The 27,285-nt window shown below is 30.5% G+C and overlaps 1 protein-coding gene and 1 long non-coding RNA gene across 3 annotated transcripts in view; one reads left to right on the top strand and one right to left on the bottom strand.

Moving 5' to 3' along the window:
- Positions 1-814: 814 nt before the first annotated feature.
- On the bottom strand, positions 815-21,025 carry LOC124367537. The gene is made up of 2 exons (XR_006922910.1): positions 20,836-21,025; positions 815-953 (listed from the first exon to the last, which is right to left on the bottom strand). It is a non-coding gene; the product is annotated as an uncharacterized LOC124367537 (long non-coding RNA).
- Positions 21,026-21,144: 119 nt separating this feature from the next.
- Positions 21,145-27,285, top strand: part of LOC124367534 (dipeptidyl aminopeptidase-like protein 6) — a 170,188-nt gene continuing 164,047 nt past the window's right edge. Inside the window, exons 1-2 of one of the 2 annotated variants that reach the window (XM_046824455.1) lie at positions 21,145-21,244; positions 22,166-22,475. In XM_046824455.1, the coding sequence (XP_046680411.1) occupies positions 22,377-22,475 (99 nt within the window). In that variant the 5' untranslated portion in view covers positions 21,145-21,244; positions 22,166-22,376. Of the gene's footprint in view, positions 21,245-22,156; positions 22,476-27,285 lie in introns of both variants that reach the window. The other variant, XM_046824444.1, reaches the window with a different exon arrangement.

Raw genomic sequence — 27,285 nt, 5'->3', positions numbered from 1 at the left:
CTCTTTATTTTAATAAAAATTTTGTGTAAATAAGTAAATTCCAAATATGACAACGCAGTCATAAAATGTTGTGAAAGATATATTACTAATTACCTTGTTTTACGGTTCCACAAAAAAAGCTTAATTAATTATGAGGTGAGTAATGCATTCTAATGGAGAACAAATATCGACAGATTTTTACGGTATTATCCATATGGAAACGCCGCTAATTTGAGAGAGGTATTACTAATTACTATGTTTTAGGAGTCAATTCAAAAAATAAGTTATACAGTGAGTTCTGAGCTCTAATGGTTTACACATATATTATCGGAATTTATTTTAATTGCATTTTTATATTTAAAATACATGGTAAAACTAACTAGGTCTTTATAGCATTCAATTTCATTAAAATCGTAAAATGATTATACGAGTAGAAGATACAACTGTAAAATAAATGTTTTGTCTCCACTTTGTAGTTAGTAATAATAATATTTATATTATTGACGCTAATATTTAACTAATATGTAACTTAATATGTAACTTTTATGATAATGAAAATATGAAAGTTAAAATTTAAAAACGTATATATTTTAAAATTATCACAAGGTTAATAACAGTATCAAGTTAGCAATTCTGGGATTAAAATTTAAAGCGAAAATGTTTATAATCGAATTCAGATGAAGGGGGAGGAAATCCTAATCTGGATTGACGTAACGTCACTGATGGAAGGATCCCACAGGAATGTAAAACTCGTGCCTTGCGATGTGCGGACAAATTTACAAATGTACAACACAAACCAGGAGGGACTGAATGTTATAGGTTTGAAATGAACAGATTTCCATGTTACGTTTTATATGATGAACGATCACAATGTTACAAACCAGACTTATTTTCTATGTTTGCGTTGTCCAGCAGCTCTGCCGACACCAGTATTCCGTTAGCTATGCGGGTTGTGTGTTGTATGTATTTCTGTCCTGTAAATAAGTAAATATTGAAATGACCTATATGGAAATAAATGTAATATTTTACTTAAAGTTCAGATGAAATCTTGTAATGACAGGCGTAGTTAACGTCTAATGCTATGGCAGGTATTTTCAGTAGATTTATTTTCTGTAGCGAACAAAATATGAGTTGCTATTAATGTTTTAATGAATACGTTTTAATCACAAATACAGAGTTCATTGCGTGTTTAAACAAATATGTAACTATTCTCCATTTAATTTTGCTTAAATTGATTATTTACATTGTGAAGTATTACTTATTCTATTAGTTTTGATTAAAACTATATTAGATAACTAGAATCATATTAAATTTGTCATATGTATTATTCAGTTATGAAACCGCCAAGAAAGGGAGAAATTGGTCGGATTGATTAAAGGTTTTGGAGTAATTTACACTTCATCATGTATACGTAATAAAAACCAGACGTAACTATAATAATAGTATATCATATAAAAATAAATTGCAATGTAATGTAGCATACATATCTAATAGATGATTGATATAGTGAAAAAGTATTTATTTAATAACACATTAAACTCATAGCTGTTTAAGTGTATACGGTTCAAAAGATATTGAAGAATCTGTAATATATTTGTATCAATTACATGCAAGAAGGAAAATGTACTCGTACATACAATCAATTTTGAACTTATGAGATCTGCTACTTCAGTACAAAACTTAGTAAACACTCTTTAACTGATGTATCATAGATTCAACTTGGAGAGAGGCTGCAAAACTCATTGCGGACGAATACAAAATAGTGCAATACGAATAAGTTAAGGTGACACTCAAATGTGATAAATGCTTGTGTTATAGTTGCTGTTATGTGCTCTTGACAAGATTCTGCCACGTGGATAGCCAACACAATAACTAACTACCACTGTAAAGACTAAGGGCGGATGAAAGATTTTGAAGGGTGTAGTCTGCCAACAGTTAAACGCGAGTCTGAACATGTGTGATGTAATTCATGTTTGTTAATGTGTTTATTTTTATTCTCTTTGAAATAAAAGTTTACGGTAATGTTTTTTTTTCTTTACCAAAGAATGTAAATTCTGTTTAAGTGGATGAAGTGAAAAGCATATAGGTACCTTTTGCACTATACAGTAAAACAATGTAATAATATAATAGTAAAAATCAGTTCAAACCACATGTATGAACATATGACTGTGGGATATCTACAGTTAATGTAACTAATATTAAAGAAGATTACGCTACAGACACATCTCCGCTTATTAAATAAGTTATTAAATCCTGGAATGGACGTGTTTTCTTATCTCTTTAATCCACTAAGCCAGTACACCGCTTAGCCGTGGCGGTAATGACGGAGCGCTAATGGATACACAGATGTCCATCAGAAAATATTAAAAACAGGGATTTAGACACCGTATAATACCACATCCTCATTTATATGGATAACGTAACACGAAGATAGGACAGCGTTTATGTGTATTTGATAACATTGAGAGTCAAACAGCGTTCTCCTTTTCCTCCAATTGCTTGTATTCTTAATTAACATCTCAAATTACATGTTTAGTTACTTTATGGAAATGAAAGAGGTGGTAATAAATAAAAGTGCTTCCAACTTCAATGCTAATCAAATTACTACATTTTTTATTAATTGTAGTATAAAACGAACCACAAAATAATTATCTGCCTACATATGAAATAGTTCCTAGTGAGTAAAAGTATTTATGAAGAATATAAGATATAAGCGGGAAATATTCCAACAATAAGCAACATCGCATGGATCTACGCTGTCAATAGGTTTAATGGATGTTATTCATCTTGTAATAAAGATTGATTCTTACTCTGTTTTCAATCATTCATTCATCTTACTTTCAATCATTCTAAGGTACTGAAACACTAAAAATGAAATGAGGCAAAGTGAACCAAAATTCATGTTCTTTGAAAATTCATTAAGCCCTATTACCTGTTAATTTTTGTTAATTGACATTTTATAAATCAGGCTAGAAAATTTTTGTAATTTAAAAACGAGCACCTTTTTTCACTACTCTAAAACATGTGATATTGTTTATTGAATACTAATTTTACACAACTAATGGAGACTTTTACATAGTGAAAACGCGAAATGTTATACTGTAACATCATCCAGTAATTTATTTATAAAACCAATCCTTATAACATGAGGATTCTGGATTAATAACTTACATATCTATTAATATGCAGCTTTATATATATATATATATATATATATATATATATATATATATATATATATATATATATATATATATTTTAAAAAAGAGTTTAAAATTGCCATTATCAGTGAAAACTATAAAAGAATATATCGAACAATCGTGCAAAAAGTATCACTAGTAACACTAGTTTTACTTATGTCTCATTTGGTTTACTAACTTGTGCCTGTTAACATGTCCTCTCTTTTGGGATTTAATGATGAGAAACATTGGCAAAATCTTAAAATATAATTCAATACTTATTACAAGAAAAAAATCAATTATTTATGTTCGTGAGATAAATGCAATTTAAATTAGTCATAATTACCTTTGTAGATTATAATTATTCTCTTGAAAGTAGTTTATCAAAAATTATATCAAGCAATCTTAAGCTAGGCCCATTTATAAATAACTCAAATTTAAAGAACAGGATAATAATCTATTCAAAAGCTGACAGATTACTTTTTGCTTTGTTCATGAAGCATATTATGTGTAGATATTAGTCACGATTCATGTATACAAACCTGAGTTACACAAAATAACTCGGAGTTGAACATTATTCCGTCGTATTAATAGTGTCGACGATATTGCTTCACTAGATTTATGGACTGAGGGATATTGGAAAGTAATAGAGTAAGTCTAATGGAGTGTCACACCGAACATATCGCTCAAAGGTTTTCTGGAATCCAACTCTTTACAAAGTACACTTCATTTTATAGTTTAAATTCGATTACATAGTACGTTTTAGTGGCATGAACAAGGATTTATTCGAATATTTATTTAAATTCCTTTTTTGGACTATCCTTTCAGTCAAACGGGCTAACCGTTCACGATTTATGTTTGTATTTATGTCATTTAGAGTGTTAGTTTATGGTACCTAAGACTACCTAAATAAAATTTTAAAAATAGACAAATTTTTCTGAACTATCTCTAAAATTCAAAGGGGTGGCTGAAATATTATCATCGTAAAGGTTGCCAGTAACACCTCGTAAGGGAATATTAAACTTCCGGAACTGATTCAAAATAATGCGAGAGGTTACAGAGATGGAGATCCTTAAAATTGTGCGAAATAAAACTTAGACCATGAGGTTTTATTTAACGTGATAGTATGTGATATAACTTTCTGTTTGTCCTATTAATAATATCATCCTAAGATAGACCACTCGCAAATAACTGCTTCTTGATATTCCTGTTGAAGTCCATGAATACTCACGACTCGAGCAATAACATGAACTGGATTTGAATTAACCAAGCTCGCCAACATCGCAAAGCTTTGATAACTAACCTCTTTAATCACAAATCAATATTTCATGATAACAAATAATAATATATAGAATATCTCAATCAAGTTGAAGATGTCCATTTTGGAGCATGTTGTAAATATAGATCTTCTGTGGATTAGTGTAAAAGTGGGTATTTCCACAACTAAAACCTACCTTGGTTATGTGGATAACACTCTATTTATACTATTTGTTAAATAAAGTACTCCAGACCATACGTTACGTAACATACTTCACCTTGTTTCGAGGATATGGGCGTTATATAATGACATCCTGGTAGGGCATCGTTAATCTCAATGTCCAAAAACCTATCTACCACCAACACGTTACCTGTAATCTCTAAATTACCTCACAAGGACTACTGTCCCTTGACTCCCTCGCCATATTCCGAAGGGAATAAGCGTTTCATTTGCGGCATCCTCACCATATAAGAGCAGTGCATCAGAGTTACATGTACATTCATCAACTCGAACTTGCCTATGTAGGAATGAAGTTTTATTCTAATTAAAAGCTCGTAGTTTAATTCGTTCTCAATATCTCCTCCTCAGTGATAGACTTTGTTAACGCTCCGGTCAGTCACGTAGAGACATGCTTCACCATCGAATTCAATATTGATCAGAAGTGCCTGGTAATACAAACTTCAAGTCCATTTAGCGCTACTCGTTCTCAAGATATCCTTCTGATTTATAGGCGTCATTAACGCTCAGCCAAAACCCATGAATGAATATGCAACATATTCGAATTCGATCCTTCATATGTGGAAATGAAGATTAATGCAAGATATCTAGTCTAAAAGACATATTGTTCTGAAGATATTATGCGGATAGACAGATAGACACAAGTGAAATTTTCCACATCTCTCAGTGATAGTGACAGGTAATAGAGTGCCAGTTATATTACAAAAGAAGGTAAGTGAGCTGTCGTCACATTTCCAATCATTACTATTGTAAAATCTTTACAAAACATACATTTTCGTTTTAAAAAATGTGTTCCGCTACAACATATCCTTGAACGATATTTCTAATCGTGGTAAATCTTAAAACCAATGCAGCTGTTTGCACCGAATAAACTACATTTGTAATAAGATATTTTTTATTCATTACGTAATATAAACCTCAAATAACAATATTCTATATCGTATCTCACTTTCCACACCACTTTTCTTTATTCTGATTGTTGTTTTTTGTATTTATGCGTTTTTTAGGCAATTTGTTTAGAAAACCCATAATTTATTGGAAAATTATCGTTCATACAAATAAGCATAACAGTACCAATATATTGATCCTACTGCTAAAACTTTCTGACCTACTTTGGACATTGTTCATGTGGAGTGTTGCAGCACAGGACAGTGACGCAGTCGTAATAACTCAAACTCGATATTCCATGTCGTTATATTGCGCAATACTTTATTTGAAGATGAACTGTAAATTAAGCAGCACAATTAATTACTAAATATAATACTATGGGTTGATGGAAATAAACATGTGTGTGAGAGGCCACTAATAAAAAGTTATTTGTTTAAACCCTTAACAGGATTCGTGTTTTACAAAACTTTCCAAAATTAATAAATTAATTACTATGTGCAATACTGTTATAACTCGATCTCCCTTGAGCATAGAAAATAATATGATAACATTAAATTTTATAAAGTAAACTTGAAATAATAATGGTATTGCTTATATTAATTTTTAAACTTGTATTCGTTTGTAAAGATAAACTATCCCAGGATAAGCTATTAGTTTATGTATGTCCAACTATTATTTCTAAAAATGTACTCTATTACTTTCCAAACTTTCATATGTTAAATGGAGAATATTACAATAGTTTTGAGTTCCTTAAAATTATGATCACCAGAATCCTAATTTTTTCTTATAAACGTTTGAGTCAGAGGTTTCAGGTAAGTATTTTGCATCTACGAAAAAATAAATTACTGGTAAAAAAGTCTAAATGTGTTTTTGTTTTCTAAGGTTTGGCTTGTTATCCAGTATATACTGGAGTGGCACCTGCTATTACACTAATCAGGACGCCCGATGGGAGTAATTAGGTTACACATGGGTACTTGCGGTCGGGTAATGTACAGGACATCACGCTAACTGGCGGTCACTCCCATATTAGATTACTGGCACGATGACATCATAGATATATGCGGGCGGTGAGTGGTCAACCGCTAGCATCTACACTATAGACACGATAAAGCCGACTGATCATTTGTCGGACAATCACCGGCATTTCTGTGATTTGTTACGTTCTTATTATTCCCAATTCAAACTATACACAAATATCTAAGAACTACTCTGTAGTTATCAATTTTTAATTTCAATCTGTAAATATTTCTATGTGAAAAGTTTTTGATTGAATACCACAGCATATTGCACCGATATAAAATGGGCCATTGTTTCATCTTTGTTTGAAGCTACACATATAAATATAGATCTGGTTTGAATATCCGATAGTACAAGCGTAAAGCCAAAACTTTAATTTGGGCTTTGTATAGTTTAAATGGAAGAATTGGATTAACACCGTACAGAAATGTTACCGAACATTTCTCTTAGCTATATAGTCTTTATTGTTAGGTAAGGACTAAATTAACATTGTATAGCATAATTTCAAAGAATTTGTCTTAGTGTTCAACTGATTAAGTTTTTCATACAATTCATAATAACATTGTACCATTTAATCAACTGCAATACCATTCAGTAATAACTTACCAGACATCAAATATAAAAATATTTTCAAAATGTTTTCTCTAGACTTACTGGATTATAATACTTCCTCGTTTCTAAAACCAAAGCGCTCTAAATTTTCTAGACTTCAACATCGTTTGGATATTGACTGCATACACCAAATCAATCACTATTTATGTTGGATATGTTTTTACAAGTTTAATTCGAGGTAAGCAAATTCCTATGGAGTACGGAAATATATTTCAATAACTGACACTGAAATTTAGTTTATCAACGAACATTTTTAAATCGTCATTACAAAAGGTAAATAATTGGCAATGTAATCCAATTAATCACATTGTAATTGAGATTATATCGTAGTTAATAAATAAAACATGTTTTCAGAATTAGTCAGCCTAAGATTAACTTCTACTATCAGGCGTATAATCTATATAATTTACATATAGGGTAGGTACTGCAAGTTTATTTTATATATATAAAATATATATATATATATATATATATATATATATATATATACATCTTAAAGTATAAAAATATCTTTGACTGCTTGAAAAAGATATAATTAAACTTATTTTTATAAAAATTTAAGATGCGTTTAGATGCGTTGGGGTCAAAGTATTATTGATTAACCACGTTTGCTCTCTCAAAGTGAATCGTCCGTGACGCAGCATAGATGGTGGCGTGTCGTATCGTGTAAACGGTAACGACAAATGTCTTTTATACCAACCACTTCTTGTTGCCCCGATGAATAAAATGAGAGTATATACTTAAATAGGTCTCGGAAATTTGCTTCGGTCAACATATGTCTACTTCCTGACCGTATATAAACCTTATATATGATACTACCAGAGCCATAGTTGAGCTTGCCTTGTTGTTCCAATGAATGAAATATAAATATATACTTAGGATTGAGAAGATTACTTCTGTCATAAACCACCTACTTTTGGGTCTTATAATCTAATTTTAGTATAGGAGGAAGAATGTACAAATTTCATAGAACTTTTCAAAACATAGTGTATGATAGACTTTGCTGGATAGAAGTCCTGTTGTTTTTCAGATTGTAATGTGAGGAAAATAGTTCTTTGAAGTACGTAAGAGTCCATTCTGATTTTCCTCACGCACTGTAAAAATTTTATTTTACAATGTCAAGGGAGCCACCCAGATTTGACTACCTATGTGCAAATAAGGATCTTTACTCATTATGATGTGTTTTTATAAAAGTGTTTAAATATAATTTCTAATGCAACATGTGTTTTTATTTTTAATTCGTCACCGACGCAATCTGTAGTAAAAATTAGATAGTAGTGTTGTATTTGCAATCTGCATTACTCTACTGAGCAACCACTGTAGTCTTAATATTTTGTCAAAATTTAGTGTAAAACAATGTTCTAGCCTCTTTGGCGAATGTCAGCTGAATGTGTCAACAACTGTTTAGTGTCAGTTAAATTTGGTCTATTTTTTATAAATAGTATAAATTTTCTTTTCTAAAATTTTCCGGGCAACTTCTACAAACTTTCTTTCTATCAAACCTTTTCCTTGCACTTGAAACAAGTATTTAAAAAAATAATTAGCCGAATTGGTCCAGATGTTTCCTATATCAGTACCTAGCAACACATGTAGTGATTTGGTTTTAGTTAAAAAGACAACTTTGTTCATTTTATTAAAATATAGTGTTTCTTCTCTCTTCTATGCATTTTTTTGTTATTTTATACTCCTATTTTCTATATTTTAGTAATATTAAAAGAAAGTCCAGACAAACACTGGTAGTACTCCTAATTATAGGCCGCAGGATTCTGTTTAGTTGTAAGAGAAGTACTTAAATTAAAAGATTTTATTATATTAACCAAAGAAAGTTCATAAAAATTTGTTTGAATTATGATGATATTTCATGAGGATCAATAAACAATAATACTTACGTGAACTATCTATTCCCTTTCTTTAATGTCTGAAATTATGCCTGGACTGAGTATCAGTTCATTATAAAGGTACAATATTTACAAGTACCACACTTATGATAATTTAGTTTGGCGAGTTTCTAGATTAACATCGGCAATAGCTGACGTGCACGCCCCACGTACATTAGCAAGATTGCATGGTGCATTATCGACCATCCCAGGATAGATGAACTTTGCTTTCACAGGTATAATACAGTTTCACCAATATCAGTTAATGAATTTAAGGTTGTTGAGTGTAAGTTATCCAGTTTGTTGACAAAAATGTTAATTTAAAATATTTTATCAGTTAAAAACGTATTATAATGATGATTTGTTTACTTATTATAGCAACTATACACTTTTTATATAAAAACTTTCTGATTGTCATATAATATACTCAAATCGATGCAAAACTATAAATTCTTAATGTAAGATTTTAAAGTTTTTTTTTACAAAAACGTAGATATAAACACTACAAGCTTTACTTCATTGAAACCAGCGTGATTAAATATATTACATTGTGAATGTTTATTACATGATATAGTTAAGAACATCGTGTATTTCGTGTTTTTATTCTTTGGAGATTACAAAGGATACAGGCATTTAGATCAAACTATTTATAGGAGATTATTTTAATGTTGTGTTCTGCATTTAATATGTACTATATACAGTTCCAGATGATCGTTGAGGAAAATTAATTATTTTAGATGTTAAGGTGAAACCTCTATAACAAAGACATATTCATATAACCTAAATTGAAGATTGATTCAGATATAAGTCAAATGAAAGTTTGGAATTTTAAGCTTACAATTTAAACCTATCGCAGTTTTGAAAGTCAAGACCTTTGCGGTTAGAATGGTTTACTGTATTTTTTTATTAAATGAATTCCTTCAGAACATTGCTATTTTTGTAAAAAATAAATTTTAATTCTTTTCAGAAAAACCACACGATGTGGAGCTTTCTTTATGTATTAAAATTTAAAATTGTTAAATTTTAAAATTACTAAGCACTTCACATTTTACCTATCTTGTTTTTATTCGCTGGAATACGATAGACTTCACAGGTCTCTCATATTTTATATTTCAACGTTCCATAGGTAAGATAGGTAATTAATGAATAAGCCACAAATGTAGTAAATATAACCTTGCAAAGTACATTGAGATATATAAATATAGCATGATAATGTATTACGCTGTAAGATTATCCAGCAGTACATTCATTGCTGTTGATGTACAGAACAAAAGGAATGAAAAGTAAATTGAAGCTCCGGTGAGTAAACCCCAATAATTAGATTATCCTTTGAGCCCATGATCTGAAATCAATGCGGGCGCGTGTTTTTGATGGGGTTTATCGTCTAAATATCAACAGAGCAATCACTTTCCCTTTTAATCAGGTTTTTTTTTATTCGTGCAAATCAATTTTTTATTATAAATGAAATGTTTATTGACATTAAGTGCCTATGTTATGATAACATGTTAATGGCTATTTATGTATATAAGACTTTTATTTTATATAAATATTATTACCCACATGTTGATATTAAATCATATGTTTATATAGAAAACTACATATTATAAATCAAAGATTTCATTCAATATTCGGGCAGGAATGGATACGAGAAGTAGAATAGGTAGATCCTTCGTACATTAGAACCATTGAAAAAACGACAGAACAAGTTTCAGAGCTTGATCAGCTATTGAGTGAATTGAGTGAATATTGAGGATACTTGAAAGAGAATATAGGACTAGTTCCAGATAGCAAAAAACATTTCACATTGAGAAAAGGCGCACGTCCAGTTTTTTTTTCTTTACCTAGGCAGGTACCCTATGCTCTGCAGGACAAAGTTTAAAAAGGAACTCGAACTAATGGAAAATTTCTGTATAATAACATTGATTCCATCGTCTGATTGGGGAAACCCCAACAGTTCCAGTAGTTAAGAACAATGGAGCAATAAGGATCTGTACTGAACATAACGACTTAATCTTTGCTGACAAATCAAATAATCAAAGACGAACGATGTCCAATACCACAAGTGGGTATTTTTTTTTCGAATGAAAATAAAGGAATGAAGGCAAATATTTTAGTAACTTAGACATTAATAATGCCTATTTATATCTATAAGTGGACGAAGCTGGTGCTGACATGCTAACACTAAGTGCTCATAAAGGACACTGCAGGGTAACCATATTGATGAAAAAGTGCACCATCTGTTCAGCAAAATCTTATGGTCAAAATCTTTCATAACATTGACGAGGACAATGTTTCTTTAGTTCCCTTTTAGTATGAAAATCGGTAAAACATTAGTTGCTTCAAAGATATTCTAATGTATTTGAAAGATTTTAAAATAAAACATACACCTAAACAGAGACAAATACAAATTCTTCAAAACGAAAATTGAGTATCTTGGTCGTGTAATATATTCTCAGGGGATACACAGGTCTGACACTCAACTCTTGAGCATATTGAACGCAAGGAGAAAATGTAGCAGAACATACATTTTTAGGAGTTTATAACTATTACAAGATTTATAAATATAAGTACTTACTCACATTCTCAGCAGCACGCATATTTAATTATGCCTATTTACTGTCATGTTACAACTGTGATATTAAATACAGGGTATTGCCATGGCTATTCTGATTATTTTTACCGTTTTCCAACAAAATTACAACAGAGCAATCAAGATGATTTCCACTCTCTGTTTCAGGTTAACCCGATAGATCCTATGAGCCTATGCTTGTATTGCCTAAGGAATCTAAAATAAACACTAATATTGGATCAGTACTTTAAGCATTACAATCTTGGCAGTAATTTAAACAATTTATATATCATGCTAATGAAGTTACTACTGAGGATGTGTGTTTGATGAAGGAATGCAAAGTAATGGCGACGGATTCTTTGAAAAGACGTGTTCTACAGGAAACGCATGTAGTTCATAATAGAGCTCAAAACATTAAGTGCTCAAAGTTTCTCCTTTTAGAAAAACATGAAACGAAATATATAGATGATATAGCCTTATTGTGTCTGCAATGTGCAGAAAAGAAGAATACTATGCCATCAGAAAACAATTCGCCTTTAGCACAACGGAACCCTGGGAATAAATCCATATTATATATACTTTGGCTCTAAAGATATATGCATTAAACAACAATATACAAGTTTTGTTCATGAACAGAACAAAACTTCTATTGTTATCAACGATTTGTAATGTTATCATTTATTTATTGTGTAGCGCATATCAATTAACAACTGTTATACTCTGTATGTGCCTTTTGTTGGTTTGAAATTATCTCTGATTACAAGGCTCTGCCCATGGGCTTCCAAAGTTCCAATTTTCGTCATATACTCGTATTTTCTTCACTATCTTTAACGGTTGATTATTACAACACGTATGTTGCTCAGACGGTTACAATGTATTAACTATTTTAATATCAGCTGACTGCTTATAAAAATTAAATACCAAATTAAATTGGTATTTTGCTTTGGTCACTAAGTATTTTAGAAAAGTTAAAAGTTAAATGTTGTACACTCTTCAACATTCAATGATAATGCTAGTGATATAATGTAGTATGTTCATGTTAGAGATGTAGCCTTGAAAAGTGTTTTATAAATATGTATAACACAATATAAATAAACCTTTTAACACTTTTTTTGTAAACTTTTATATTTGTTACAATGTACATTTCGAAATCTGTGATTTGATCTTCAGGTACTAACTAAGGTTAAGTTATGAAATAAATAATTAAAACCAATTTGTCATGTGTTTTTTACTACCTTGGTGGCAAAATTTGTTGTATTTAATTTTATGTGTGATCAATGTATATTGTTTAAAAGTCTATCGAATAATACATTTTTTGTTAGAAAATCTTTGTCATTTAATAATATATTATGATTAATTTTGGCACTTTTGAGATTTCAAAATGTTCTAAAGTAGATAATAAACGACTTTTTTTGCTTGTGTGTAAAATTTCAAGATTGTTTTCGATGTTAGTGTATGTATGGCCGGTGTTATTTAAATGGTCTGCATATTTTGAATTTGATGATGTTTTCAATGCTTTTATGTGTTCATTAAATCTAATTTTGAAGGATCGGCCGGTTTGTCCAATATAGTGGGATTGACAATCGTTGCAATGTAATTTGTATACTCCACTATTGTTGAATTTTGAATTTTGATTTTGGTTTGTTGAATTGCTTTTGTTTTTGATTAGAAGTCCAAGGTTGTTCGAGGTTTTGAAAGCCAATTGATATCCTTGTTTATAAAATGATAAACAGTAGTATGTTCTCCTGGTATAACTGAATGCTATTCATAATTTATTTCAATATCTTGATATGCACAATGATTTTAAGACAAATATTTAAAGATTTTGTTTTATGTCTTAAACCACACTGTTCTGGTATATATAGCTCTTGCTATACAAAATCAACAGTTAAAACTTAAACCAATCATCGCAAAAAATTGTCTATGCTTGGTATTCAATAACATATCATAAAATTAATAAATTAAACTTATTACTGAATTTTATTATGTACTCATATTCTTTCCCTTTTCATTATTTTTATACAATACAGTGAAATGTATAAAGAAGTGCTCTTCACCAGATTCAAATACACATGGACAAATGAGTAACGAATGAGGATGGACAGGTGAAAAGGGTAGGTCCATGTTTAATTATTAAAAAACACATTTTGTTTTAATACTTTCTCCAGCAGCAAATGCGGAACAATAATTACAAAAGTATGAAAATAAGTAATTATGTGGCATATTACTTATGTAACGGTACATTTAGATATTTTTGATACATTGTATAAAATAAGAAGCAAGAAATCACTTTTATATTTGTAATAAAAAGTTCTACGAAAGTTAAGAAGTAGTTTAATTACAAAACCAATAAAATCATGGTATACTAAACCAAAAATCTGCCCTCAAAAAGAGGAAGTAAAAGTTTTAGTTGTATCCAGATTTTTTTTTTTTAATATCCATTATCAATGTAATGACTGTTGCAAAATATACCTTTATAATTCGTTTAAAAAATTCATTATATAGCTTCTTGCGTTGTTTGAACGCTTTTTAGGTATTTTAGGTATATCTTAGTTTGTATACATATTATCTAAATGAAACTTAGAGTAAATTTTTGGAAAAACTTTAAACTGCTGAAATTGCAATTACACCAACTAAATATTCAGTTACTTTGATTTTCTAAATGAAAAGTTAAGTAGGAATTAAGTTTCATTTTTATTTATATATGGCATTAATATCCATGCATAGGTTATGAAGAGACTTAGTATTAATAGTTGGTTCATTGAACTAAGAATTTGTAAATTAATATTATACTTCTATTCCTAATACTAAGGACCATATTTCAGGCTATAATTGTTAATCTTTGTAATCCTACATAAATAATGTTGTTTATTCATTGACATAAATGTTATCTTCTATGGCAATACAGTTCTAATTTACACATTTTTATGTTGATTGACAAAAACATTCTCGTAATAAAAGGAAAGAACCAATATACCCTGGCAAATTTGACTAATAATATCTACATAAATTGACATTATATTAACTCTGAAAGTAACGCCACATAAGCATGCTTTACTGATGTTGACTTAAATTAATGTATGCAAAATGAATCAGTCAGGACCTGTGTTTCACTGCTTGTGTAATTAGTGTGATTTATGGAAACTCATTTCATCATCATAAATTGGCTTAATTGTTCTCCCTAGATGTATGCAGTTCACAATGCAACGCACATTTCAACAAAACTATTACAATTTGTGACATTATATTTTTAATTTAATGTGGATACCAACGAATAAATTCATAAAAGTATATATTTTATTGTAACGGCATTAATAAATATCAAATATTGATTCATATTATATATATATATATATATATATATATATATATATATATATATATATATATATATATATATATGAATCAATATTTGATATTTATTAATGCCGTTACAATAAAATATATACTTTTATGAATTTATTCGTATATATATATATATATATATATATATATATATATATATACACACACACGTATGCAACACTGCCTAACTAAATATGCAATACTTTAAGTTTATATCAATACAAATTACAAATAAAATATGATATTCTATTTTATTATTAGGAAGTAAGTACATTGTTTAGAAGGAGATGTTTAAAATATTATGCCTCCCAAGCAATGTTTACTGACACAAGGCAGTATGGATCAGATAAATTAATAATTTTGTACATTGACGAATTATTCTGAGCATAATATACGTTGAAGAGGCAGTGTAGTAATATGGTAGGTGTTATAATTATACAATTATGTTGATAATGTAATATAATGTAGTATTGCATGTAGTTAGTATGTATGTTTCTTTATACCTACCCTACCTACTGGGTGTTAGAATAACCAACATACGGGCCAAGCTAGCTTCTTCAAGCCAACATTATCAGAGAGACTGTACTTAAAAGCCTTCAGCCTCTAGGATTTTTGTTTTTGGATGTACTCTTTTGAGTGGTTCTGATCTCTCAAAGATCTTGAAGTCATAAATTTGATTCATCAACAACCATGGGTTTGAAAGCCCTCGCTAACTTTAATCAAAGTCCTATGGGTCGACCATGCATCTCGGCCCATCACTTAAATATCTTAAACCACGAAACAACTAGTTTATAATAACTCGGTCTTTGTATATCATCTTCCAAGATTTCCATATTATACGGCCATCAGCAATTTGAGATTTTTCCTATCCGCTTCGACCTTTACCTTTCTTTTGGCTAACACACAGTTATTCGATAATAGCATTGTCTGTTTTACACCATAAGTTGTTCTAGATATTTCTAGTAAAAGAAATGTTTACAACTGTTCTTGACAGCAGCTATAAGAGTATTTCAAAAATGAAAACATGATGACTATTAGAGCTGAGCAATCTTTCAAATTAGTGCTAGCAGTTACCCGTCGCTTTGCGTGCAATTGTATTCGCATAGAATTAGAAGTGTGTAAGCACTTCAGGTTCGAGTGAATTATTTATTCCGACGCCAATGTAGAGATTGTCTTGTTGGCACGATGAAAAAAAAATTGGTAAAAAAGTGTAAGAGTAACTTAATGAATTGAATTGTACTCAGTCTTAGCATTTTGGTTGTGTAGTTGATTTAGACTTTATTCCTCGGTGATAAAGAAAACAGATACCAACGTAGATTTTAAAAACGTACTAAAGTCAGAAGACAACAAATATTTCCTGAAAGAAACGTGCAAAATCTCTATTTCTCCCTTCCCCCTCCTCCAATCCAAGTACCTCCCTCCCTACCACCAAATCATGATAAAATGATAAATGTTAAAATGAATAAAATGTTATTATATCTTAAACATCTAAAATTACCAGAAGCGGAGTATTATTCATATGAATATTACAATATGTGTTGTCGGCCCTTCCCTCCCTCTTTCAAATCCCTACGTGGATGATATTATTTTTATCACTAAAGGTATTTAGTGAAGGGTTTCGTAGAACCCAAACCTAAATATTAACCCTTTGTGTTAATTTATTTACAGCGAGAAGAATAACTAATTTAATGTAACTTAGCTTCAAAATAATATAATTTAATAGAAAAAAAGAATTTTCTAATATTTAAAAGCTTACTTATTCTTAAATGCATATGAAGGATATGCAAATTTTATTTTATTTCATTGTTTGGTTAATTAGGGATTGTCTACGTCGAAATGTATCCAAATGAACATTACATACCACCATACCTAACTTAAACATACGGTATACACGTTGAAATATAAGTTTGTTTACCCGATCAATGATTTAAGTAAGTTCGGTCGTATATGTAAAAGTATTGTGATTTTATATTCAACAAGCCAAACTACCACAGTTGTCCACACATTATAATTATAATATTATTCAGAAACTGTAAATATTATTTCTAAACATTCTTATCACTTTAAGGCAGTTTGTAATGGAGTCAACGGATTTACGTACCCCAACTGAAAGAGTTTGTCAGTTTTAGATAAGGTGAACATAAAACTAGGTGGTGGCAGCTTAACCTAACAGAATACTTTTGCCAATTCAAGGAAATTATTAACCGTTGGCACGAGCCAATGTATGTGCACGACAACTACGTTACCCGTCGATGCCAATTGTTTTATAATTTATCACATCAATAATGTACAATTAAAAAAACTTGGAACTATTTGCTACATGTCCAAATAGAATTTCTCTGCACCAAATATGACATTCAGTAAATTTTTCACTGTACAAAAGTAATCTTAAAAAAAAGTTAGAACTGAACACCTTTATCAGTCTAATAAAGATACACTGCAACAGGATATTTGTTATAGATGCCGCGCAACCAGCCATTTTACTGTACTAGCAATTACCTGCGGCTTTGCATGCAATTTCATTTAGAAAAACAGGGACACCATAAGCACATTCTTTGTAAATGAGATACCAAACAATCACGAAATAAGTGTTCGTCACTAGAAGATATTCCAATCCCTTGATCCATTGTAGATTTTTTAGAAGTTTAAAGATAAGGCTGAGAGGGAAACTGTTTATTAAACGTACTTTGGACACACACTTACTATCACCTTTTTAAATTTTTATAAATTATTATAATTATTAATCTTCACTTTGAAAAGTTATTAAACTCACACTTACTATCTGCTAACTAAGCCAAGTCCATAGATATGATTGATAATATTAAAGGAGTTCTAAAAAACCTGTGGGGCGTAGCCCGCAATTGTAATATGAATGGACATATGTCTTATCCAGGAACCTTTATAAAGTCCATGTAAAATTTAAGTATATTCTGTCCACGAATTATTATGTTATTCAGTAAAACACACATACATACAAACACACAATTACATTTTTATATAGCCTAATAGTACAGATCAGAGTGCAATGAACGGAGAAAATTTTAATTTCAATTAGTATATTGAATATAGTATTTGAGCGTATAATTAAAATCATCTAGAGAAAAATAGTAGACTAAAATAAGGTCCCAATTGGTATCTTCTTTAAATATTCAGAAGCTTTCAATCACGTATAAATAACCTAATTTAGCCAAAAATAGTCTCTGCCTGTTAAAACAGCGGTTCCAGAAAAGGTTGATATAAGGAGTGACGTTATTATCAAGCATAACACATTCAAGACTATAAATATAAACAAACTAGTAATTGTGGTTAAATTGATTTAATATATAGTTGTACTGTCATAAAACTATAGTTACACGGAACAGTTGTTAACATTCAACAGACTATTGCTATTAATAATGTTTATTTACTGTAGTGCAACTTTTGAGTACAATATGAGATTCTTCATAACTTTAGAAACCAGTAGGGATTTTTAAATACGTATAGGCCTATTTTACAAGGCACATTAGGAATGTCCATGTAACATTTCAGTACACATCACATCAGTTGAATAGTTGACGCGTGAAGGCTTAACAAACTCGCTTTAGTATTTGTAATATTAGTTAAGATGTAGGTCCGAGAAAATGTACTTCGGTCAAAAAGAGTCTGCCTCCGGTTCAAGCAATCTTCTTTCGGTCTTAGATTTTTCCAGTCCATAGTGTAGTTTGTCTTATTGTCCCGGTGAATAAGTATACTTACACATTTAAGTTTGAGATCCTTACTAGCTTTATGCAACATTTCAATATAATCATGCAATAGGGTTTGCGTTGTTTTCGGACCTACAGTTCTGGGACAAAATGGTTCGTAGAGGCATTTTAGTTCCATTCCGCCGTTTTTATTAAAGCCTCTGTAAAATGCCATATCACAATTTCAAGGAAGCCAAGCAGTCTTCATTACCTTATGTGCAAATATTTACAGCTTTGTTTATTTAGGTGGATTTTATAACAATGTTGTTTTAAAAAAAACTTTAAACAAATGATTTTCGATGCATTATATGTGTTTGATCATTCACCTCTGGAATAACAGTATTGTATCTTTGTCTCTATTATCAACATTCCACCACTGATTTACATGATATTTTACAAAATTAAAATGTTAATAAATGTTTCAGACTCTTAGACGAACTTCAACTGAAACATCTTAGAAGGTTTAAAAATGTCAGTTTATGTTTAATGTCAGTAGACTTCTCAGTTCTAAGTTGGTAAATATATTTCCTTCGTCTGGAAAATAAGGCAAACGCAACTATTGGCCTAAAAATATATTAGTCCGGAAGGCAAACTCAGTCGTAGCATCGGGAATATAATTAATTAACCAGAAATGGTCTCATACAAGACATTGATATAAGTGATAAGTTATTCAACTTCTGATCGTCTAACCATGAACACTGAGATTATATGAATAAGCCTACTATTATCATATGCCTACTTGCGTTTAAAAAACATTTTAGAGGCCAGCAAATTACAATATACGTGGTTTGACAAAGTAGGCTCCGGATTCTGATTCAAAAGAGCGTGCGAAACCGTGGGTAACAGCTAGTATTTTATAAAATTGTTATTTTAACAAACGTTTTTTCCTTTTCGATGAACTTCAGCTGAATGTGTCAATATCATTCTGTTAAGTCAGTTCACTTTAGACTCATGTCTTAAATATTTAACGTATATTTCTCTATTTCTTGAATATTCTGAGAAACCTTTCTCTCCATTCCCTTCCTTGGAATTCATCGAAGATTAAAAAAAAGATTTAGCCGAATTCGTCCAGCCGTTCCCGAGATTAGGTTTATACAGTATCTTAACAATATATTGCCGTCATTACGGTAAGCAATTTTGTTTAGATTTTCCTTGAATTGATCAATATAAATCATTAGTAATTAATGTTTTTATTTAAGTTATAATAAATTTTCATATTTAATTTATTGCTAATGTTATTTATATAATTCTTCCTTCTTTAGATTGTTAACAATTGATCTAAAGTTAAATCACCGTAAACAATCTTTAATAACTTAAGTATTAACAGTTTGGATGTGTTTTCATCTTAACTAAACTAACATAAAAAGTGTATATCATAGTTTGTGGGTAAAAAATTGCTTATAAATACTTTTTAGATGTGATAATATTGATTAATTTATCCAGTGATTTTTTTAAATGATGTTTAATGGCATTTCTCATATGAGGTGGATAACGTGCCACATTACAGGTACAACAACGGACATTAGGCGACTCCGATAGAAAGGTCATGTTCCAGTGACAATATGTGAATAGACGTTATTTGTCATGAGTTGATCGAAATACTTTAAATCTTGTGAAATTTGATTCGTCGGAAAGGATAAAGAAGCCCGTTTATCGAGAGTGATGATAGAAAACAGAGAGACATACTATATAGTACTGTCATAACTCTGAGAAAAAAGGAAAGTCTATACTAGAATGGCAGAGCTAAAGGATAACGGACTATATCTACTTGGTGAGCTGCTGCAGAGATTTTGCTAAGTAGTCAAGCATTGCAACGGCATGAAACCCGATTGTTGTTCCTATGGGAGTGTAAGTAGGAGAATTGCAAAGATAGAACCTGTGTCAACTGCATGACAAAGGACAGCTCAGACGACATGAAGCAAGTCTTTAGTAATCATAATATTTTTATAGAAATGTTTTATCATTTATACTATGATAACCATAGTGCAATCCAAACTTGCAATTTTTATTTTTAAATCTAACTAAGCTAAACTGAATTTAATTAAAATTAAATGCACAGACACAGAATAATTATATATATATATATATATATATATATATATATATATATATATATATAAATCAGTAACAATAGACAATTTAATTTACTCACATTCAAATCCAAGCTAAATTAGAGTCTACAGCAACTCATTTATAACAGATTTAACTCGAAATCCAGTTAAGTTGTAATCACTTATGTTAATTGCCAATCAACGCACTAATCCCCAGATGGGGACATCCATACAGAACCAGCTGATCGAATTGTGAACGCATAATAATGAACATGACCTAACCTAATCTGGACGAACCGCGCCCTGGCACAAAGCTGATTGGTGATCGGGAGAGATCGGTCGACTTCGGAACTATTCGGCATGCTATATCCAGACACCAAAACAACCCGTTCCCGCTATCAGTCCTCCATAGGCTCGCAGCGCGGGTTATGTGTGCGTCTCGTTGGGATATTTCGCGAAATTTTGTGCAATAACGTCACTGAGTGTTATTATTTGGATACACCTGAGCAGGTTATAACCGTATTACGTTTTTAACGACTCGTTTAATCACATACACGACTGCATTATAAACCACATTCTAGGTCTTTCAGTTCTACAATCATACTTACACTTACACCTTCATTATACACTTCATGTTTTGTTACTTGTGTTATGAAATGTACATTTAAAATCTAAAGTACAATATTTTGCTCAAATTATACAGTGTGTACAACGCTAACTCAGATTCTCAAAAAAATGTAACAAATATTTTATAAGCCGTTCAATTCGAAATATACTTATGCCTAAACATTCGGAAGCAACTGAACACTGTTTATTAATCTAGTTAATACTCCTACGTCTTACTGTGGCTTCATATGGCGTAGTTATATTATTAATTAAACATAAAATACTGTATTGTAGGTAATGGGTTACCAGAAGTAACAAGTACTTATGCAATCCAAGAATTATGATAACAGTTAAAAAAACATAATAAACTTTTCATTTTCATATATTTCGTCGCGATTAAATGGGTCCTAAGGAGTGTTGTATTGTATTGCAATAGTCATGACACTACTTGTAAACGACGTTTAACGTTCATACATACTGTTTATTACAAAGGAAATTGAAAATTGCTTAAATTGCTCCGTTTAAAAATTTTGTTAACAGCTAACCATTTCATTCCAACTGACGTGAGATGAAATTTAATATTAAGGTATTCTATGGATAAATAACACAAAAAAATCATTCTCTTGATATTTTGTTGTCTTTAGAAATTTCATGAAAAATCTAATTTTATCCAGAAAATGGATTAGTATTTATAACATAATTACAATGGATATATAATCCATCTACTTTATATTACAATTATATATATTACCTTGTAATTCTAATCTATATTAGATTAGAAACCTAATACATCTTGATAAAATAAAGTTTATTCAGTTTGTGTAGTATTGCATCAATGTACTTGGATTATATTGCGTAGAATATTAAAGTTTCATTGGAAGAAGTGAATTTCCCTTCGGGAACTAACAGTGGTTACTGTCACAACCCAGAGAACTTCTAATGATACAGTGGTACAGTGATGTGATTCAAGCTGACTACCACAACTAACTCCAGCCGAGTCTCAGAACTGAGCGAAGTGAGCGAGGCATGTGACACGATGTCGGACACTGCCCCCGAGCCGCCCCCAGTCAAGCCGCCACCCCCAGAACCGCGGAAAGCCTATCCCAAAGTTGTCACCTTCGTTACTCATAAGGAGGTGAGAAAAGAACATGTTACCGTAACATATACCGTAGGTGAATATGGTAAAATACTGCTAGACCTCCTACTAACAGATCTTGCGCGTGCTACTATCTTAAGATCGTGCAAGTCAGTGTGCAGTAGGATTAATATTCGTATATTTAAAAAAAAACAATAGGTACAGACCTTTGAGAAAACTTTTTTCTGTATTCAAGCATAATAAAAACACATGTTTGGTCAATATACTAGTAGTTATAAACATTGAATGTATTATTTAAATGTATCTAAGAACAAGGCGTACACAAAATCAACTGTAAATAACTATATGAAGCATACACAGTACTAGGGGAGATGGAAGAAGACTAAAAGGAGTAATGTATTTTTTATTTTTTTTTTAGTTTTCCAAGTAGTGTTATATGTATGTAAATAAATCAATTAATAAATTACATTTCTTTAAATAAATTATGTGTGTATATAATATATATATGTATATATATATATATATATATTTATATATATATATATATGATGTATATAATGTACTGAAAAAAACACGTTTTATCTTCTCTTGAGTCTGAAAAATAAATTTAATGTATCTTAAATTTCTGTTTTAAATGCTGTAAATTGTTGTAACACAATACAACGTTTTCCTTTTTTTTTTTTAATCAGAAAAGTTGTTTAAGAATAAAAAAATATTATAACATGTTGAAATATAAATGTAACCTAAAAGATTAATGCACCACCATCGTGCTGTATTATAGGCGCTATATTTTTGTCCTATAATACATCCTAAGTCTACATCGACAAGGTACAGTTATATTTCTTAATCGACATATAGTAATGTTTTTTACTGCATCAAAATGTTTTAGCTATATATATTACTATATACGATAGTATACAGTATTAGTTACGTTGCACATTCCTCTAAAGAATAGTTCACCAAGTGGAGTGAGACCTCTGACCTATAAATCCATCGGTCTGGCTCCTCGTATGCTTGTGTATCCGTTTTGCAGCACATTTTGACTGCGTTGTGTATTTAGAGCGATTGATGTACGTACTCAGTGTGCAATACATCGAGCCAGAGGGTACTAATGAAAAATTGAGAGGTATGGTCAAGTTGCAAAGAGATAAAATATTAGTTTTTTTTAATTAAAAAGTTCGTTTTAGTTTTGTGTTTCAAAGCCTATGTAGTTTCTATACGTTGAAAAACCCGAGTTCTAATTTATACTTACCGAAATAATCGACAACTATCCATGGGAAAGCAAGTAATTATGCATTAATATAACAGAAAAACAATTTGTAAAAATATTGTTAAATGGTGTATTTTGCACAGATAAGTAAGTCGGGTCAAACATATGAAATTCATGTATTCTTATTATTCCGCTGCCACTCGTAAAAGGAAGATTTCGAAAGTGTACATGGTATGATAATATATAATACTCCATATTATGAAGTTAACATGCTCGAGAGCCTACGAAGATTTTTCTTTATTGACTTGTGTATGGATAAATGTAAATTGATTGGATAATTTAAGAAAAGGATCATCAGGACCTTTAATATGTTTGGAAGTGAATGTTATGTATTAGGTTTTAATAATGTATATAGGAATACTGAAATTTAGGATTGTAACGTTTTATTCAGAAAGGAAATTGATATCACCACTCACTTAATATTTTGCCATTTGAAAACCGTAGGGTTGGATTCTGTCATCCGTCCCCAAAACTTATACTTTTTCTATGAAGTAACGCTAATTTATTATTCATGATCTATAATCTTGATCTTTTACGCGACAGGTACTATTTTAAGAGATCTTTCGTTTGTCTCCTTCAGAGCTTCTCCATACTGATAGCCGAAGGATTTAGTGAGTGAACGGGCTTCAGCCCATTATGAACTATTTTGACCTGATAACATAAAAATTCGGAAACCAGAAATATTTTCTAATCTTCAAACATGTTCAAATACCTTGCTCAAAATAATAAAAATGTATAATGCATCATTTTAATGATAAAGCATTTTACTCAGTTGGCGAGTTTATGATGGATCGCTGGGATTATTGAAACCAACAATTTTCAAAGACCAGCAAAACAAATAAACTTTCCGGGCCTGTAAATTGTGTGAAAGAGGCGTGAGTGATATAATGTATGTCTGAATGGTCTATTGTCAGAATGAATAATAAGTTAGGTAGGACGATTGTGATATAATGTGTGCATTGCTTGTTCGCAATGTAGTTTATTATTATGTAATTTTACTATTCGACGGTGGGTTTAAACAGATAAATATTGTAAGTAAATTGCACATCAGAAAGCATAATTTCCAAGTAATTGTTTACTTTACGAATGGTGGTAAAACCTAGATACAAAGTAGGTTAACTCCTGCGGCAATTTTATAGCTTAATTTCTGGAAAATAACCTTTAGTAATACGAAGTGCATGAGCTCATTGTGCGCCTGGGGTTTGTGTACTTTTTTACTATACAGAAAAATATTATTTTTCCTAGCTTCAATTACCATGTTGATACGCGTATTCGATCGCTAAGTTTGCATTAGTTTCGTTTTATCTAACAACATACCTCATTATCCTTCATTCAAAAATTAATTAAAGATCTATCTAGTCAACCCTAACTTCGTCTGGTTGAATGAGGAGTTTAATTAAAGTATTGAACTCCAAAACGTATGCATGTCTGGACAATACAAAAATTTGTAGACTCCTACAGTTTTTTTTGACATTTTGCACCGAGCTATGATTTATTGTTTATATCTATTAGGTTTGACATTTCAGTCAGATTTATACAGATACTTTTATTTGTTTCAAGATAGTTTATCGCCATATATTACTAACGATGATAATTAATTGAGAAAATTTTTGAATTATATGCTTTTTAACTGTTAAGTAATTAGCATAGCTCTACTTTCTATGGATGATTCCAATAGAACTCCACATTTTAAAAGTAGAGGGAAAAGAAACCAAACTATACATCAAGTGTGTGTATAATTGTTAAATCATATTTAAGACAAAAAGGACTATAAGTTGTGCGTCACAAGAATAGATTAATTTGTTTCTAGGATTTAAATGTACCCTCTTTCTCATGTTTCAAAAACCCCTATAACGATGACAGAATTTTAAATTCCTACTATCCATCCAAATTACTAACAAGAAACTTTAAAAAAGAAGCAATAACTTGGTAACAAATTTTCTTTTAATTTCTTAAACCATTTAAAATCTATTAATTTAATTCAGACATCACCGTTCCTATGAACTTCTGAGCTTTATATAATCTTTGAATTCAATATTCTTTGCAAATAAGTGCTTGCAGTCCAGGGGACCGAAACTAAGTCCTATTTTACAGACCTCATAGACCCTATCACAGGTTTTAGCCTTTTATAGGATTCAGGTAAGTTTCAGCCTTTTAAGAGAAGAATGCATGGTTCTTCCTATTAGTTCCAATTATATTTTTTAAACAGCTTTACTTTAAAAGAAAACATTTACTAAAAGTAATTCTTGAGTAAACTGCAAGATTGTAGAAAATTATTCCGAACTTTCACTTCATTACGGATGTTATAATTTCAGTAGTAATAAAAATCTAATTACAATGAAAGGGTCGTTTAAAGCCGTGAAGTGTTCCGTTGTAATGTCAAATGAAATTAAAATGAAACTTGATTTCAGCAAAATGATCAATTAGAGTGGAAACTATGCAGCATTTTCAATTCGGGAAATTAACGTTTGGAATGGGCAAGCGCTTTGATGTACGTTTGGAATGTAATTATCTTGCTCTAGTTTCTCTTGTCGGATAGGCATTTCTGATATAGCTAGTGGTATACAAATTTAGTGCCATTTGGAAGATTGGTGTTTATTTCGTTAATGGACTGTAACACATTTATTAGTTTACTGATTCACGTTTCACTTCAGAATGTAATACAAAATTTACATCATGGCACTGAATTGTATTATGTATTTAGGTATCGAGCAGTTTTCAAGTACACAGTACAAATTTCTAAAAAAGTATGTGTACCATATCATTATATTTCGTATTTTTGGAAAATCTATGGTTTTATACAATACACTGATACATGGATTCACTGGGGAGACGAGCCACCGTAAAAATTACGATGGTCATAAATATACGTTGACTAGTAAATAATTAAAAATGACAAAATGTGATAGTGGACAGCCATCTGTTAAAGCCTCATCTGATGTAAATCAAAATCTTTTAAAGTGTGTTCTTATATTGTTTAGTTGTAATAAAAAAAACAAAATTTATTATAATATAAATTTACTTTTTCGTGTTATGAAATAAAATACACACATACTCCTTTTTATTTTAAGATACTAAAACTAATAACTTATATGAAATACAATGTATAATTTATTAAGGCAGGTAGCCCACTATAAATCTATGGCAGTATCAAAGTTTTATAAAATTGGTCAGTAAATGAGAAATGTATATTTTTTATTGTTATTGCACTCTTCTCAATATGATATGAATATAAGCTTAGTGTTTTACGCTAAAATATAATTAAAAAGTAAATCTTATATGTTTTATTCGTAGGGGAAGGTTTTTAGGCAATACTGACAGGCTCATAGACACATTAACAACAAATTGAAATAAAACTGTCAGTTCATATAATCGTTTCTTATAATGGTATTAAAAAATTATCAGGATGATTCTGTGTTTGAACCATTGTATGTAAAAGATATAATACTTAGCATACGTTTTAACACGTATGCAACTAAAGTATACTATTCTAAATAACTTTGAAATTTTATCACCCGAGGAAGGCTCCTTCTTCAGAGTTGGAAGAAAATCGTAACCAAGATTATATGTAAAACATAT

The sequence above is a fragment of the Homalodisca vitripennis genome, chromosome 1 (assembly GCF_021130785.1).
Source record: "Homalodisca vitripennis isolate AUS2020 chromosome 1, UT_GWSS_2.1, whole genome shotgun sequence".
In the NCBI taxonomy this organism is placed as follows: Eukaryota; Metazoa; Arthropoda; class Insecta; order Hemiptera; family Cicadellidae; genus Homalodisca; species Homalodisca vitripennis.
This window is presented reverse-complemented; position numbering and strand designations above follow the sequence as displayed.